The sequence below is a fragment of the Seriola dumerili genome, unplaced genomic scaffold (assembly GCF_002260705.1).
Source record: "Seriola dumerili isolate Sdu_G_001 unplaced genomic scaffold, Sdu_1.0 BDQW01000056.1, whole genome shotgun sequence".
In the NCBI taxonomy this organism is placed as follows: domain Eukaryota; kingdom Metazoa; phylum Chordata; class Actinopteri; order Carangiformes; family Carangidae; genus Seriola; species Seriola dumerili.
This window is the reverse complement of record NW_019174311.1, coordinates 6,495,032-6,513,791: the sequence shown is the minus strand read 5'-3', so window position 1 is coordinate 6,513,791 and position 18,760 is coordinate 6,495,032. Positions and strand designations below refer to the sequence as shown.

Below are 18,760 nucleotides of genomic sequence, written 5' to 3'. Positions count from 1 at the left end.
CATTGTGATACTCGAGAAAGCATGACCACTTTTCTTTTTTCCTCCAAAGCATCTCTGCACAGGCCTATGTGTTCACCGGAGTTGGAGCCAACACCGCAAATAGGTTGTCTCCATAATCAGACTGTGTGCCACAGCAGTCTCCTCAGAGGGGGAGATCGATCATTAGGAAAGCCTTTAATCAGAGAAAGTACCGCACAAATAAGCAGTGGCCTAAAATCTGTCTGCGTCTTTTAGCAGAGCTCCTGTGTGAGCAGACAGAATGGGCCTGTCTGCCTACGAGGATGGCAGACACTGAGGTTATTCACAGTTGGAGTATTCAGCAGGTAAAAGGCTATCGCAAACACTTGCTTGAGCGACCCATTTCCACAGAACGACATCATTTCTGACTGACTGACTGCGACAAAATGGCTATATCCTCCCCTCTCCGTTTCCCAAGAAAAATACAATTCCTCATGTTCCTCCGTATGGCGACAGCTGATCGCCACCATTCAGACCACTACGTGCTGCTTTAAAAAAAAAAAAAAAAAAAAAAATTATTCCTAGAATCAGAGCAGCACGCCTGAGTTTCCCATCAAACCTGTGGCAGCCATCGGCCAGATCAGTTTTCATGTTTGTTTCCAGTCAGGCTACTTGGCGCATATGAAAACAACAGTTGTGTTTGCTTGTTAAGGTGTAATCTTAATGGCGCGGCTTGTCCCGCTGCCTGAGAACCACAGTTTATTAGTGACAGCCAGGTACAGTCTGATAGTGAAATGAATAGTCGTGCAGTTATCCTCTTAACGTCCCCGGAGCTCCTTAATACTCCCGAATCCCTGATAGTAATAATGAGATACTAAATGCACCATTGCTCTTCTGACAATGCATTGCAGACCTGTTGAGCTAACAGCTTGCTTTTTTCTTTCTTGAGCTCTTGAAGGGAAACATGAAGGTACAAAATAGCACATATCATATTCAGGAGTCTATTTGGAGTCATCCATAATATTTTGTGGCTGTAAAACAGTGTTAAAAGAAGTCTCTAGTACTGAAGTCCTCTGTCCCATCCAGGTCTGATCTGACAGCCTTGTATATGGAAAAATATTTGTATATATCAGTCTGACAGTTTATTTCACTCTTTTAGTCTGTGTTTACTTTGATGTGGTAACACATTAAACCCTTAACTTTGCCACTAAAGCCAGCTACTGCTACTGCGCTTCTCTGCTTTGGAAGATCTTATGTAAGATTCATTAGGTTTAGATGGAGGCTGAAAGCTATAGCTAAGGTTACAGGAGTCTGTAAGCTCCTCCCTCCTCTTCCATCAGTATGTAACATCTGGACACAGGGAGACCATTAATCCAACTTAGATGTGACTTAAAAGGAGTGGGGGGGGGGCTGAAGAGCTTGGGTTGAAGGCGGGTGAAGCGAAATAAACTTCAACAATCAGTCTTGCATACTCTCTGAAACAGACACATAGTTACATCACAGGGAGTCGGAGATGGAAATGTGGATGGATGATATGTGTGTTGTGTCATTATTAACATTTGATTTACCGGCCTCCCTCTGGAGCAGTGTTGGTCCAAAAGGGTAGAAAGTGAGTGGATACAAAACCCTAAGGCCAGCCACTTGGACTGGATTTGTCTGGATCACCACTGGGCCACAGCATGAATTTATGAATGGGAAAGGATTAGTGACAGGAGGGTCAGAAGGCCATAGTTAACAGTTAAACATTGGACAGACCTCTTTGTTTGTTATTGATCTTTGATGTTGACCAGAGTTTATTATTGTGGCACTTAAGGCGTCATCCTTTTAGACTGACAAAATCCAGTGTAGTGCTACATAGTACTTAAAGCCTAGTCCTAATTAGTCCTAATTAATCCATGGTTTTATGAGGGGATATGACGAAACGTGAATACAGTTTGAATTGATGATTGTTGACATTTGTGATGCAATTAACAATTATTTTGATCAGTGATTGATCAGCAGACCATTTTGGCAGTTACTTCATTAATTGTTTGGTGTACAAAATGCAAAAAAAGAAAAAGAAAAGATCAACCAAACAATTAATCAACGGAAAGAATTGTTTTTCAGTATTGATTGATTCGTAGCTTCAAATTAAATTCTGCATATCATGCAGCAAAACAGCAGTATGTTGAAGTGAACCCCTTCATATTCACTTACTGTTTGGAATGATATCATCAATAAAATGTCCGGGCTGGATAACATTGTGACTGCTGAGCTTTAAGTACAGGATCTCAACCACCTTTAGAGGCAGACGCATTCTGTTGGTGAAAAGTGTAAATGTGGGTCAGAGGCTAAAGAGGTTGAATTCCTGAGGAGCCTACACTCTGTTTGCCTGACCTTTTTATTGGGACCAGGCTATACCTTTTCCTCAGAACTGTCACTGGAAACATCTGCTGGAAAAATTCAGCATCCTTCATACAAATTCAACAGATAATAGAACTTCGGATTGCTCTCTGCAGCTCTTCCAAGTGGAGGTCACTGGGGAGTGGTTATTGTAACTCTGTACACCTGAGGCTATCTGTTGACTGCACTCTTATCAGGTAACACAGATAATACCCAGAATCATTCTCTGCCATTTAGAGTCATTTTGCAAAGAAACAGGATAAAAAAAAAAAAGCATAAATATTTGGAGTGAAATATAGCCGAGTGTCCAGTTTTGATACATTCTTTGGCTTGGCTTCATGAAGTCTGATGTAAAGCTTATGTGCAGGTGTTTTGCATTTAGGTCTGAACCTAGTGAAAATATTTGTGAAATGATAATAGCAGACAGTGGGATTTTTTTAACCGTAGCTGCAGAAAAGATCCCCCTTTTTTCTCCCTCTACTTCCTGCACTGCATTGCAATCAACTGTGACTAGAAGGTAAAAGCAGATTAACATAAATGTCTTCAGTGTTGTTCCCTACATATCGAAGGCGTGAGAGCGCAGATGAAAGAGTGTTTGTTGACTGTGAATAGCAGGGGTGTACTGTAATTGGTGTTTTCTGCTAGCTACATCACTGTTTACCCTGTTTAGCTCCTAAGACCCAAAAAAGGAATAGAGCGGGAGGCTTCTTTCACAAAATAGGGAGTGTGGGTGTGTGTTAATGCAGCTCTGCAAGATTCATTGGGTTTTTGTAGGTGATTAAATCAGGCCATGTCTATGCATTTCTGCTTTCCTTTCCTGTCATTAATATAATGATGTCTCTAAGAAGTTCTTTTCTTTGTGTAAGATATCACACATGAACAAAGCACATTTTAGTTACGGGCATGAGAAATAGGTCTGTTTTTCTATGCACTTCATAAAGAGAGTACACAGACTTGTTCAAATGTTACAAAGGGTTGCAATGTTTGCCTGACACCTTTCACAGCTGTGAGAATACTGGCTTTACCCACTCACGCTCATGTATGCCTCAGAAGTTGCCGATGTTGCTGGCTTTGCGCTTGACTGGAGAATCGATTTGATCGCAGGCACCCTTGGTTGCTTTCACACCTGGTCAGAGTGGAGGATCTGATATATGGAAATAAGATTCCAATTTCATGGACTGCTGCAAAGTGTCAACGCTGTTTACTTTCATCAGAGCCAGCCATGGCTTTCAGTCATTGGATGGTGGTTGTACATATACCAAAAATTAATGCTTTCTGTGTCGTGGCAAAGATACTGACACAATTAATTTCTTTTTTATGGCACTTCTGTGTGGTGCTTGTCTGATATACCACTGCTGGTACGTCAGCGTGATATGACGATACCGTGAGATGATATAAATTTGTCAGAGATTTTACCATACTTTATGGGAATATTGGATTTTTATATGATAAAGCAATATAAAATAATTTCTACTCTGATACTCTGATCCACCCCTAACAGCTAGTAATCAAAATAATCCACCTGATGGCGTAAATACCTCACCATTTTGATCTACTGTGCTGTAACTTCACTACATTTAATCTGGTAATTTGCACCCTCATCAACAAGTAGTCCGTCAGATTACTTCAGCACAGCAGCTCAAACCGACGAAGAGATGTGGGCTCTTATATAACCAGCTGATATAACTGACCATCTGCTAGCGCAATATACATATATATATATATATATATATATATATATATATATATATATGTAGGAGGTAGCATGTCCTTCAGTACCTCTCCACTTACAAAATGCACTGCAAATGCATGGTGATGACATAAACTGAAAGCATCCTATAAAAGGTTGATGGAACACCACTACAAATGAATGTTACATGAAAAATATTACATACTTAAAACAAAATGTCCAAGTGTAGCAGCATGGTTATTCAACATATCTACAATACATTCCCTTTGCACTTTAATACATGTCAGTTATATCCGTCACCAGTTCTGGTGTTTAACTTACTTTAAAGAAAGTACTTGTTAGACCTTTCCTCACTAAAGCATTTGTCACCTGAGTAAGCAGTGTTGCTAAAAGACATGTGCTCATTGATGCTGTCACAGAAAAACAAATGTCAAGACACCGCAGGAAAACATAACTAGTTCCACTCGTTTGGAACGAGCTCTCTCAAGCTTCATGTGTTTGTATTCTTTAACATGAAACTATTTGCCTTTTTTAACCCTTCAGTTTGTATTTCCTTGTCTGATAACGTTATCAACTTAAAACTCGACTGCACGCGACCAGCAACTAGTTGGATGGTCCTCAACAATAGTTTCAAGATTGTAGGGTGTGTGCAGTCTTTGACTTTAGTTGTACTTGCCAAAGTCTACAGCTTCATGTAAAAGTAAACTAAGCAGCAAAAAGCTGTGTTATTCTGTTCTTTTGTAGGACAATCATTCTTTGCGCACTCTAATTTACTAAATTTACTAGAAAAAAAAATTGCCTACAGGAGAGTTAAATCATCCGTGCTGGTATTATCGTGCCCGCCCTCATTTTCGGAACGTCTACAGAACGTTCATGACACGTTGAGACCTTTTATGTATCACACAGTCAGGTTTTTAGGATTTCTCACCACTGAACAAAGAGGTCATCTGTAAAGATGTGAAGTGGATGACAGCTCATTTGTGCATTGTTTATGAGTCATTCCTAGCGATTATTGAGCCAGGAACATTACTCCCCCCTGCCTCCCTTAGAGTGAATCTAATGAGGGATTCATAGAGATCCACTCACATTAAATCACAGAAACATTTCATCCTTCAGCTGAAATAAGGAGGTAACTGAAGGAATGAGGCAAGCCAGGATTTACAGTCCTCTCAGTTGCAGTGAATGCCTCAATTTATGTGGTCCAGCCTTCATTTTGTGGTTCCCATATTCTGTTTTTGTAACAGCTGAATCTGGGTTGACTTTTCCTCTATGGGTGCGCAGAACTGTGCTATGCAGAGACTACAGCGTGTATGTAGAAGAACTCTCCTTTGGAAGCACCATGAGCCTATTCACATTTATCTCTATCTCCATCAATCACACTCACTCAGTGTTGTGTCTTTTACTGCGTTGCATTTTACTGCTCTGGCCTGTGACATCCTGCAGAGCCTCATCAGGTTACCTCTGAGGTCAAAGCTGCACCCTTTTGTTGTGCGATGACACAAAAACAAGGCTTTCAGGCACAGGAGTAGGTACTAACTCCTTGTACTAGCTCCTTTTTTTTTTTTTGCGGTTTATGCATGTTCAAGCTCTTTGAAAATGGCTGGTGTGGATTAGAGCTTGAATAGCCTATGGACATTGTGTGTGCATTGTGAGCTGGTTAAAGTGCTCCAGTGCTTTGCTGTGGCTTGACACAAAGCTAAGTGGTTGTTTCCACTCGATGGGCACCATTGAGGAAGTACATTCAGTGGCTTCAGCAGTGGTCAGGGACGGCCTTAGATTAGATAGACACTTTCTCCATTCTTACATATGTTGTGCATAGTGTTCTGCACTGATGTACCACATTTTACATCTAAAGGGCTCTGGTTACAAAAAAGAGTCAGTCTTTCATCTGAATAATTAATATAGCACAAAAATTACGGAATAATGTCTTCCCTCTGAACCCATTCTCTTCCCTGTGGTCCTTGTTTGGTTTTAATTTTACTAATAATGCATGGATTTTTGCTTTGAAATCCCACTAAACAGAGAAATCACTTCAAACTTGACCTCAGGGGTCTAATTACATGCTGTAGTCTGTTTGGTTTTTTCCCTCACTCCCCGAAACACTCGGGAAGACACGAGTTCCACAATGGAGGACCAGGAAGGGGAGAAGTGGTGGGTGATGAGAAACAGCCCTGGTTTCATTCCCACTCTCTCCATACCACTGCCATTGTGCCCAGCAAGACCATCGAGACCCCCATTTATTTATTCATCCATTCAAGTCATTTCACATTCCCATTCATACTGTTATCTTTTAACAGCATTTAATAGAATCCATGCTCTATTGCTCAGCCTAGAAATTATCCAGGAGGGGATTGGGTCGGTTGAATAGTAAGATGAGCTCAGTGTTGGCAACATGCTTTTGACACAGAAGTAAATTTCATGTGTCATATATTTGTTTGGTGAACCAATAGAATTTTTAAAATCAGCATGAAGTCAGTCCTCTCCTACACTTAGCATGTGCACTCGCTGACAGTCCTGTCGCAAAGAGAATCCAACAACAAGTACATTTCACTTGTATTAAAAAGCAAAGCTCTTTGGTTTCTTTCAAATCTAGCTGCTCGTCTGTAACAGATTGTCTTTTTGAGGCTAAGCTGTACACATGAAATCAATTAGAAGGTGCTGGAATGTGCTGCGTTGTTCTGGAGTTGATTTGCAGAGCACGGATGGCCATATAGAGGGAGGCAGATCGTGGGGTGAGGGGTGGGGTTGGGGGGTGTTATAGTGTTGAGTCCCAGGTGGTGATGGTCTGGAGGCCTCCATCACTTGGCTGCTGAATTGGTGCCACAGCACTATTTACTCACCATCCGATCCTGTTATGTCCCACAGATTTTGCATCCACCCTTTGTGATTGTTTTTGCTAAGTTTTTGGATTACGTAAAAACAAAACACCACCTTAAAATCCTTCTTGCAGATGAAAGGATGGCCTTAAAAGTAATTTATTCCCTTTACCAGGCATTCAGAAGGGACGTTTCTATAAGAGCAAGGCTCTGTGTACGTTTATGCATTTGCTCATTCGCTCTTGTTTAATGCTTTTGCACAGTGCTTAGGGGCAATTCAGTGTGCACTATTTACACAGTATAGAGCTCCAGTGGCCCTGCATAAGGAAATACAGTGTGTGCTCCATACAAGTGGCAGTATGCTCTAAGTCAAAACATGTCAGCCAGTTGGAGCCTGGGCATCCACATAGCAGGAAGCCATTTCATTTAAACATTTGTTCAGTGAATCTTTTAGTGACAACAGTGTGGAGAAGTCAGTTTAACTTCTCTTGCACAGTCATGCCCAGCCCTCTGTTTCTCCCCTCAGAGCACCTAGAATGAGCAGGTGCACTTGTTGAATAATAGCAATTAAAAAATGTATTATATGTCTCAGATTTCTGGAGCGCACTTCATGTCGAACTACGTTTGAGCACTTAATAACCAGAGGAAAAGTCAGTCAGTACAACTGCCAGATTTCACACCACAACGAGATAATGTGGAGAGAAAGTAGAACTACATTCAATGACTTCTAATTTTGACCACAAACATCCCAATTTAGCGTCCTAGAATTTATCCTCTTCCAAGTAAGAGCTTAGTGGTTAGTTGAGTGTAGAGAATTAAATAATTGGAGAAACATTAATCCTGTGTCTATTGGACACAATACTCAGGATATTTTCTTCCAGAGTACTGGCCCTCAGGCATTTTTGGGCTTACAGTCTGGGTTCGAATTAGGGGGTGTGGGGGGCGTATGACCCCCTGATTAAGACTTGGACCGTTCAATAGAGGTAAAAACAACAGTTCAGGGGGATTGAAACATGTATATAACCTTCTTACATGTAATTGTGATTACAATATATTTCCCATATTCATACCTAGAAGAATCTTGTAATACGTTTTAGACACCCCTAAAGTGGACTGTACCATTTCTTAACCTTAACGTTAGCTGAACGTGTCTCTGCTTGCTTCACTCCATCAGTGGCTAGCCTTGTAATCTCTAATGTTTAATACACTTTAGTTTATTACCGTCATAGTTTTTTTAATTAGTTTGTATCGAGTATCTACGGATGGACGCTAACGATAGCTAATTTCTAATGTTAGCTAGCTGATAGCGCAACATTTCATTTCTAGTGTAAGCTTGTCATTTCATTACCCGTATAAAATGTCATATATTATCTCATTTTAGCAAACACTGGTGCTCAGTCATGAGCAGTGAGATTAGTTGTTGTAGAGATTTGACATCAATATAGAGTTTATTATTTCATGTTAATAGACTTTGTGTGTATATGGTGGTTTAGTTAGTCCTTTACCTTTTTGATATTAGCTTCTGTAAAACACACACCCTTTGTTTTCACTCATGAATTCAGGTATTTTACCTGGTTTGGTAATTGAATACCATTTATATTTAAAAAACCAAAAAAACCAAAACAAAACAAAAAAAAACTTGCGACGAAAGCGAAGTAATTAAGTACATTTACTCAAATCACCTGTACTTTACTTTAGGATTTCCATTTTATTGTTCAGAGGGAAATATTGTACTTTCCACTTCACTATATTTATTTGACAACTTTAGTTAATCAAACAAGATAACTAAGGACTGAAAGACTTAAGTTCACTGAGGCACTGCAGTGGGATCCCTTTTATCCCAGATAAAAAGTTGACCCCCCTGATTGTTATTGTATAATTCGAAGTCTTCTTACAGTTGCCTCAAGGATTTTCCCAGTATTCATGTTTAATTCATTTACTGTAACACTTTACCACTAAGATATTTTTAATAAAACACAGTGAAACACATTGTAAGTACATCAGAGTGACAGAGATAGGCATTTTGGTTTTTGTGGAAGGCGGATGTTTTAAAAACATGCTCAATTTTCTATTTTTTCTAAACCCACCAAATAAAGATATTTGTACATGGTATAATTTCTCTTCAGAAATAGAATCTCCGTTTCCTGTAGACGTTCCAAAGTTCGCAATGGTGTGAAATTCAAAACCCTTGTGGATTTCAACTAAGGCTGTGAGAGCTAGTTTTCTCGGTTTACCCTCTAATTAGATGTATTTTTGCTCTAATAGATACCCATAGGATAGTTGTTTTTTATCAGGTTATCTGTTTAAAAAAAAAAGGATAGAGGTTTTTTGTGTTTATCTTACTTTTAAGAATCATAAGCAACAGAAGATGAAGTTATAATTTGTTGAAAATGTGATAATCCCCTTGTTTTGTGGTTAGAATATTTTAATGCCGTGGGATTTCCGACCATTTAGTCGCAGCAGTGTGATCGAGTTGCCATTCAGCTGTGGCAGGAAATACTTTAGTTAGGATGGCATTATCAGGAGGGAACTCTGTTGGGAGGCAAACACCAAGGGCTTAAAGGAGTTCCTGTAAGTGGAGTATGTACCTTGATTCAATGGGATTGGTGTTTGCTGTTGGTCCAATCCCAGGACACAAAATAAAGGCCTTCTTCATTCCCTTTTGTAGGCAAAGTGGACTCAAATGGTTCAACATCCAAGCCTGATTTGGCCCCTCCAAAAATTGTCAGCATTTTGGCAGTAACTTTGGGAAAAAAAGCGACTTTGCAGGCTGAATTAACAATTCGCATCTCTGTTTGAGATATTTTAAGTGGGCTTTGAAAGAGGACTGCTGAGGGGGAAGGCTGCCAGTATTTCCCCCAGTTTCTAACCCCTCCTCAGCCACAACCTCCAATTAGGCTCAGAGGTTCTCCCCTCTGTGGTCATTTCATGCTGGTGTGTAAAACGATGATAAAATTAGAACCCACAATGTTTTATTTCCAGTTTTATGCCCACTCACGGGGAACAACTGGCTCAGCCCAGCTGCTTCACACAGGGACCAGAGAGACCGAGGGAATGCCTTCACATAGCAAGGTTTCATTGCATTTACTCGTTTCAGCTCAGGGCCCAGGCAGTGCAGCTGTTTGTTTGATTGTTTAGGCAGATTAAATGGCAACATATAAGCACAGGCAAATCCGGTGTATTTACCACCATACTAAATGTACCAGGACATTGGTAAGCTGAAAGGAAGCAAAACTAACAAACTGGCCTCAGGCCATGGCTAGCCTCCCTCTCATTCCTCTACCAAGGGGTGGGGTGTGTGCATGTTGTCTAAAGTTATTCAGTCATTGGTTTCTGTCTGTTCATTTACAGCTCTGTTTCTTGGTCTCATTTCAGCCTTATGACATTTAATATGGACTCTGTATTATGGCATCTCACTCTCTTGCATCACATGAATTTTGTTTTGTAAGCCTTGCCTCTGCCATTGTGTGAAGAGAAGAACGGGTCTATAGCTCTGCATTTTAAAACCCAGTGTTCCCTCTTTCTCTTAATCTCCTCAAATATCAAGGTTTTGTTCATATAATGAGAAAGCTGTGAACCGATCCCTGTAGCCCTTTAGATTCTAATTGTATTTACAAAAACATGACACTCAGACATCTTAGTGTTTGACTTACACATACACTTCACTGTCACATGAAAAAAAGACCAGGCTCTAAAACCCTTAGTCTGACAGTCAAAAGGAACGTGATTGCAATGATACACTAGCCTCATGCTCTCTTGTGATTTCAGTCACATCCCAGCCCCCTTGCGGTGCACCCCCACACACCCCCGACTGCCCGCCCCAAACACCTCTCTGCCTGCCAAGTACGTAGGGAGGCAAGTCATCCAGGGCGAGAGAGGGCTACGTCCCTGCAGAGAATCACAATGAGACCTTCGGCACTGTCCTTCCCAGGGCATTGCTGCACAACAATACAGTAACAACAGCCTACTGCCTGGTGTGGCCATTGTGGTCTTTTTTTCATTGCATGTTATATTTTTGACCACTAGCATACAAGGAAGCATTTCCCTTGTATATATTTGGAAACCTATTTTCATTTCCATTTTCTGTAAAATGGGAGAAAATGTTACTAGGGAACTCAGGCTTTCTGTTTAAATTTGTATTCAAGTTTGACAAGGCTAGTTTAGTTATGGATTATGTCATTAATGAGTCGGAAATATACTCTGACTTTATAAATTGTTGCATATAGTCTAAGTTTTTTAACGTTTTGTTTCATTTAAAGGGTCAGTTCAACCAAATTAAAAAAAAAAAAAAAAATTTTCCTATTCTCTCCTATTGATGTGTAGCCATGTGGGGAGTTCTGGTTTTATTCATCCAGTTTTTGAAATATCCATCTGAGATTTCTGCCATACCCCAATAGGTGAATAGAATTGCATTCATGGCCCTTGAACCATTTAAACCTCCTAAAAAATTAAACAGGAATGTGTCTTTCCGGGAAACAATGCTGCTGTCACTCAGTAATCCAAAGCCCTCACTATGCTCAATTTTCATTAGAAGTACTTTCTACTGAAACAGAATAGTCCCCTTAAAAACTGACAAGGAAATAATTTTGTTGTTAGCAGCACAGTTCAATTTACTGAGGTGAAGGTAGTGATCTCAGAGACAGATGTCTCAAAACCTGGGCATATAAAACCAAAACTATCTCCACAGCTGGATACCACATGAGGTAAGCAAGAAAATATGTTTCTCTTTTGTTATTTGGATCAACCGACCCTTAAGGATAAATGTTTACACAAGTGACAAGTTCAGTGTTGACAGACTGATGCAAAGCCGTGTAGGTAGAGCTCCATTTGAGCAGGGCTTTTCTGAGTGTGGCTGAGTTAAAGCATGTCAGCAGTGTCACACTGCTGATGGGTCGTGAGCGTTGCTGCGGTGCTGCTAGCCTGTGGTACACCTCAACAATCTGTGCTGACTTACTGCCCAGAATTACAGCGCTCTGCACTTTCCCATGGGTCAGACGGAGATTGAATGCCCAGTTATGTCTGTGCCGTGACACATGAAAGAGCCTCTGTGGTGAGAGTTGAAAAACACCTTAAGAGTAATAAAAAAAAAATAAAAAAAAATAAGTCAGAAAGAAATGAGATGTTCGTAAGAAGAGGGGAAACAACAAACAAACCCAGAGCTAAAAGGCACCACTGTTGGTTGTAAACTTGTAGAGGAGGTTTTAGAGTGTGCCTGTGGGTCTTTTGATACAAAAACATCATTGTAAACTTAAGTTGACCCTGCATGTTGCTTTGCCCTGCCGAGTTAAGATCTCTGCTACTTGAAGCTGGAAATTTCCTATGTAGATACTGCACAGGAAAGAATGGTTCTTAAAAAAAAGGAACAGAATTAAGAAGGAACAGATTTAAGAATCATTCACATTCATGCTGGTATTTCTTAGACTGGCTGCTTGTGAGTTGCATTTCTTTCTACATGTATTTGAGAATTAAAAGCATTTCCACCCACAGTTGCTTTTCATGATGACACATCAACTCTCCTTGGCTTTTTTTTTTTTTTTTTTTTTTTCAGCTCCCAAAACTGACGACCATCCCAAGACCTGCAGCTCTAAGCAGTTTGTATGTAAGGACCAAGTGACCTGTATCTCCAAAGGCTGGCGCTGTGACGGAGAGAAGGACTGTCCAGATGGCTCAGACGAATCACCAGATATCTGTAAGTATGCCTACATGAAAGTAGCTATTAAATCAGTCGCTCAGCAGACTTGTGTCCTCAGCTCTCATGTTCTCTCCAAGCTGTCAGTTCAGAGCAATGTTTTACTCAGCGTTGTTTTTTGAGTTTGCTATTTTGCAACCTTTTTAAACCGAGTGTTTTTTTTTTTTGTTTTTTTTTTAATACCTCATGTCGTCACAATGTTGTTTTATATGATGTTGAAATACAATTCACTACCTCTAAATGGCTTTGAAGAGACAACAGCACAATGTTCAGACTGTTTAATTTAGGGCTGAATACGAAGATAGGTTATGCCCTGTCTACGAGGGACACAGCTTTGCAGTGTGCGCTCTGGCTGCTCTGCTGAATTATAGCTCTAATTATGTGGCCATGTTTAGTCTGAATGTTCAGGGATGTGTCTGCTCTTGTCTGGACTCTTGCGGGATCTGTGCAGTCCCTAAGAGTCTTGTCCCAGCCGCTCACATCTGTCAGCCTCCCCATCCCGCCATTCCATCCATAAACTCTCCCTGGTAAAAGCCTCCCCTCTGTTTATATGCAGGCGCTAATGGTGATTTTACTGTCTGCATGTGCCACACCTTACATCTGTCATGCCGCAAGCATTCTCACAATAGTCTGGCACGCAGAGACAAGCAGCTGACACCCAGAATTAAGGGACTTGTTTTTTGTGGGTGAAAACACAATTAAGTATTTACGCATAGGATTATGGATTATAAATCTGTGAGATAGCTGAGGGGAATGTGTTGCATTACTGAGGCTGTGGTCACAGGCACAAAAAATATGAACTGTAGGTGGAGAAATGGAGAAAGTTAAAATTAGTTGGATTACCCTCCCACAAACAGGTCAAGTGATCTCTTCCATGCACAGATTTCTGCTATATCAAGTGTCCAGGTTTGATTGATGATGATTCGGTTTGAGGATGAGCTGCCAAACAATTTCTGAGTCAGATCTGAAATACAAAGGTGAGCCTGAACAGAAAAAAAAAGTCTCTCATCTGCTCCCTCTGTCAGTCTTCCATGTTTATTGATTTACACAGATTTTACTGTGACAATTTACTGCTAACAGTTTAACACTTTATTTATACGGTGTTAAATAAATTTAGCTAAAATCTGTTGCTTAAGGATTTTTCAGAAGGGAAGAAAATGATAAATTGTAGTTTTGTAATTGACAGCAATCACAGAACATGTGCAATTTTATGCAAGTGTGACCCACATAATTCACTCAAGCAAGCTGCGGCCATTCAATTTCTGCCCTCTTTCTACTAGGCAATTGAACTGAGTGAATTTTCCATAGCACTTATGTAATTTTGTGACACAGACAATGGTGTGATTCATCTTCTGCATGGAGAGATGGAGAGCGGTGTTTCACCAGAACATCAAGATATGTTCTGCTCAATTACCCGCTTCCCATGGGCTCTACTCTGCTTGTCGCTTTACCTTTAGTTAAAGCATTTCTCTATTCATGCAAGTTTCTGAAGCAGTCACAATAAATATCTGTTACTGAAATTAATGCACTTTTTCTCTGCACATCACTATGTGTTTGCAGCCTTAAAAAGCACAGTCAAAGGCAAGGCGCCTTTTAAGTATCACAATGAAAGGCAGCCAGACTGTGATTTTATCCACAGTCGTTTAGTTGATCCACCCATTAAAATGTGAGTAGTGTTTGGAATGGAGGGCCACAGATAAAGCTACAGAATGAATGGGCCTGAGCCAGCGGAGATGGAGACAGGAGAGTTTTGGAGGAGAATGACTTTGAAGGTTATTTAAAATCCTGCTCGGACTCAGAGGAATGAAAAAGTCTTTTTCTTTTTATCCTGGCTTTTCCATTCATGGGCTGAAACCGCTTGGAGGTCATCGGCCTGGTTACTCCCCTACTGGAAAGCATCATAAGAGACATGCTGTAAACAAGTCTGCTCTCAAATGAGCTGGTATGGAAATAGTAGATACAAAGGCAGGCCAAAAACTGATCCATCTTACAGGGGGACTGAAATCTGGACCAACTGCAGAAGTTTTGTGGTGATGCAATTTTTTATTTTGAAAGTTCATGTTTTCACTGTTCATCCACTAATCTTTTTTTATCAGCTGCTAAGTTTGCAAAAGCAGTCTAACTCTCTCTATCAATCTTAGTTTATGAAAGTCAGAAATTTCTGAGAAAATTCCCTGCTCTTTAGACTTATGTTCCAACATGCACCCAGACCACGGGTTATAGTTTTGTGTGTTAGTGTTGATGGGAGTTGGAGTGGTGCATGGTCCTATAATTACGACATTATCTCCAGTTCAAGTTAATTACTAACTACAGGCTTGGTTTACAAAGAGTGCTCACTGAGATTTCACATGGCTAAAACATTTTCCTCATATTTTCTTCCTCTTCTTTTTCCTCTATTCTTCACCTCTCCCTCCTCCTCCCTTGGCTGTGCTTCCGTCTTGGTGCAGCATCGCTCCACAGTGTGGCCATCCTGTAAATCAGAGACTGTGACACTGCAGGCAGTTTATGCGGCCCACATGGAGCTTTGTTTCTTAAATAGATTTGTTTATCATCTGAATAGGGCACTTGTGAAAAGTGAAAATCAGAATCTGCCTATGTTATTCCACTCATCCTCAAGCTCAAGTGTTATGATGAATACCACACCGTGACTGTAGCTTATTTAGCTGAAGCACAATTTTGTTTTTGGTAAATGCCACCTGTTTTGTTTACAATGATCAAGAATTCACTGTCTGTCAGAGTGGTGGGGGTTGTAATTGTGTGCTTTTGTCTGGTGAGGATCTTTGATCTACACCTCTAGTACCCATGTTGGAAGAAAGTGTACTCTTCAGTATCATACTGTCTGGAGGTCTAATTGCCTGTCGTTTCCAAACCATTCATCAGGGCTGTAATTATGCTGAGCAGCTAAAGACAGACTTCTGCCACAGTAGTGGTGTTGTAACATTACATCACATGAGGTATCGACATGCTGTGGTGATGCTAGCTGGTCAGTGTTGCGTGTCAGCATCCTTAGCCTATTGGCTTGTTTATTAGAGGGGTACTGAAGCAGAGTGATAGGGAGCTGCATGTACGGATGTGTGTTTTTGCTCATGGATCTGCATGAATTGTCATCGTAAATGGATCAGTGGGGGTCTGGGCAGGTTGCCAGCTGTAGGGCCTTCATAGCCCTCACACCCCCAGTGTGCACCTCCCTCTCATTGCCCCTAGTAGACTTTCAGATAGCCATCAGCAGGCTGCCTGTACAGGCCCCTGTCTGCAGGTGTGACCCTGTCATCCTCTCCCAGGGACTGCAATGGCTCCCCCTCACTGCATGGCTTCAATTGGTTTCAGACAAGCCATTTCACCTCAATTACATACAAGCTTAGGGCTCAGGAAGTGGTTGACATGTGTCCTCAGGGCGGGAGTTTATGTTCTATCTGTCTCAACGATGGTGCTCTGTGCAGGACAGCTGCTCTATAAAGCTCCTTTAGGTAGTTGAGGTATGCTGTCAATGAGTTATCTCCATCTAGCAGTGATAAAACCGTGAGGGAGACGGTGTTTGCATTGTTCATGATGTCAGTGCATGGCTTTCCTTGCTGTCTAAGCAGACAGTATACAGAAGTCCACATAGGACTGATGAGGTTTGGGCCTAAGAGATGAAGATTAAAGCTACTTCGATGTTGTGTGTGTGTGTATGTGTGTGTGTGTGTGTGTGTGTGTGTGCGCGCACACATGCGCATTTGTGCTGTCTTTATTTAACCATCCATTTGAGATTGTTTTTGTACATGTAGCTCCCCATAAAAGATAAAAGTCTTGGAGTAAAAAGCTTTATCCACAACAGATTAGCTCCATAAACAAAAGAAAATCCACAGAGACATATTGCTCTCTGAGGTTCTCTGCATTTTGCTGATGTGACACTGGTCTAAAACAGCAAGAATCGTGCTGAGCAACAGTTTTTTTTCTTTTTTATTTAACTGCTCTCCAGCTCTTGAATTCTCTGCTTTTTAGTTATGGAGAGATGAGGAGAGAGTTGTAATGAGGTCATGACATTTTACAACAATAACAGGCTAAAAGTTTTGGAGCTTGTTCTGACTGTAGTTCTCTAGTGAAGCCTTCCTTCTCAACATATCAAAAATCAGGGCTTATGACTTTTAACAACCATAGCTTTCATTTTCAAACCACTTTGGTTGCAGCTTTTTTCATGATTCTGTTGTTAAATTAAAAATGCTGTGTCACGACTTTCATTTCTTTTCACAGCTCTGTTGGAACAGTTGTGGTGAAAAAAAACAAAAAAACACTGACTCCCTGTCTGTAACCCAAGTCTGTGTGCAATTATGATTCTTGCGTGAACCTCATCCACTGTGGTTGAGCCAGCGAATGGGAACAGATGTTCAAGTAAGTCCTAGCATGTAAGCACTTTCTCCGTCATGAGACGCCCTTGCCATGAAGGAATCCCTTTCAACATCAAAAAACCTTATGCAACAATTGTCTGCCCCTAATTCTCTGTTAGACTTTTTAGCCCCTGATTTAGCATGAAAATGTCCACAGGAGGACTTCGAAGCAGGGGGTGAAATGCATCTCAGTCATGCAAATACGCTTCCTTTCTTTTCCCATGCAATGTTATCCACTTTCATTCAGGGAGAGAAAAATTAGCTGATAACTCAAAGTAGTTAACACTTGCAAATGACAAGCCACTCCCTGTGCTCGCACTGTCAAGTTGTCACTTAAGTTGTCTTCATAGGCTGGTAGAAGTAGTACACACATACTCACACAAATTCATTTGTTTTCCTCGTTGATGCTCGAAAGTAATTTTGAGGGGATATACCTGGAATGCAGTTTCATAATGAAAGTGAGGGACCCACGGTTGAAGAGGCTAAAAGTATTTCACATAACAATAGCCAAATGTGGACCCTCAAATCCAGACACACTGTCCTTTTCATTAAACTTTCATGATAAGCTTTCAGTAAACGTATGATTTCATGTCATTTGCTTTCAACAGAACAATTAGCGCTAACACGCTGTAAACTGCTTCAAAGAGTTAGTCTGATGTAACAGTGGTGGCATGATACTGTGGTGGAAAGTACTTCCCGACACACAACCATACCATGTCTGTTGGCCCACACGCATTCTGGCTCATGTCAGTGGATGTGAAGGCCTGGGGCCAAGCTGGTAAGAAGGTCTGATGGGAAGATTGAGTTATCATCTCCATGCAGCTGCCTCAGGCGGCTGTGGGCCACACAACAAGGTTATCTGTCCATCTCTTGCCCTTGAGCCCCCTCTGGACACTTGCCAGCTCGGTCCTTTGTCCACCCCATCTGACTGTCATGCCCCAGCAGCCTCTCCAAGACGACCCGGAAGAGCAGACTGTAGAGGTGGTGGGATGGGATGGAGGCATAGAGCGATGGGGAGAAGGGATGATCTTACAGAAAAAAGCTTTGAATAGGACAAAATGAGCAGATTAGCATTTAGGCTCAGGAGGAAAATGGAAATGGCTTTGTAAGGCTCTGATCCTTTTTCTATAGAAACAGCCCTGTACAGTAGAGTTTGGAGGGTGGGGGTGGGGTGGGGGGTGGGGTCCTTTCATAGCCTGTAATCAGTCATGTAGCTGTACTTGCAGGGGGCACCAGGCAGGGGCAGGAGGGTCTGCAGTGGCAGTGGTTGACACACTGCTTCCACAGAGGAAGGAGCAAAGCCCTGTAAATCCCTCTGGTCTGTGGCCCTGAGCCCTCCTCAGCCTCACCGGCCTATCAACAGACAGAGAACACAGGGCTTTCTCACGCCACACAGGCACCACTTCCCTTTCTCTGCTGTCTCCTCCACGCCCTGTCTCCTTCTGTCCTACGTCCTTCTGTCTTCCTCTCTGTGTGTCACAGCAGGTGGAGAAGCTAGACTCTAGTTATCTCTGTCCCCTGTTCCTCATATCTCATCTCCAGTCTTTCCTCTGGTGTAATTGCCTCACAGTTTTCCCCCTTGTTACTGATGGTGACTCGGTTTGTTTTTGTTAGCTCTAGTCTCTTTTGTGTTACTTTGGGGGAAATGTTCTGTGGTGGAACTTATGCAGTGGCAGTCAGATACCACCATACTGAACCATACTGTTTTTACTCTGTGACAACACATTTGAAAGCAGTTACCCAGATTTAATAGATTTGTATTGCTGTTTTACTGAAAGAACTCTGCCTTAAGTGACACTCCACCCAAGCTCTATCTTTTAACACTCGACCTCTGTGGGCTTGAAATGTGGCTGTAAAG

At 41.4% G+C, this 18,760-nt stretch overlaps 1 protein-coding gene across 1 annotated transcript in view; it reads left to right on the top strand.

Annotated features, from left to right (window-relative positions):
- LOC111218980 (low-density lipoprotein receptor-related protein 1-like) overlaps positions 1–18,760 on the top strand; it is an 87,660-nt gene that overhangs the window by 608 nt on the left and 68,292 nt on the right. The window contains exon 2 of the mRNA XM_022741500.1: positions 12,395–12,535. Within this exon, the coding sequence (XP_022597221.1) occupies positions 12,395–12,535 (141 nt within the window). The remainder of the gene's footprint in view (positions 1–12,394; positions 12,536–18,760) is intronic.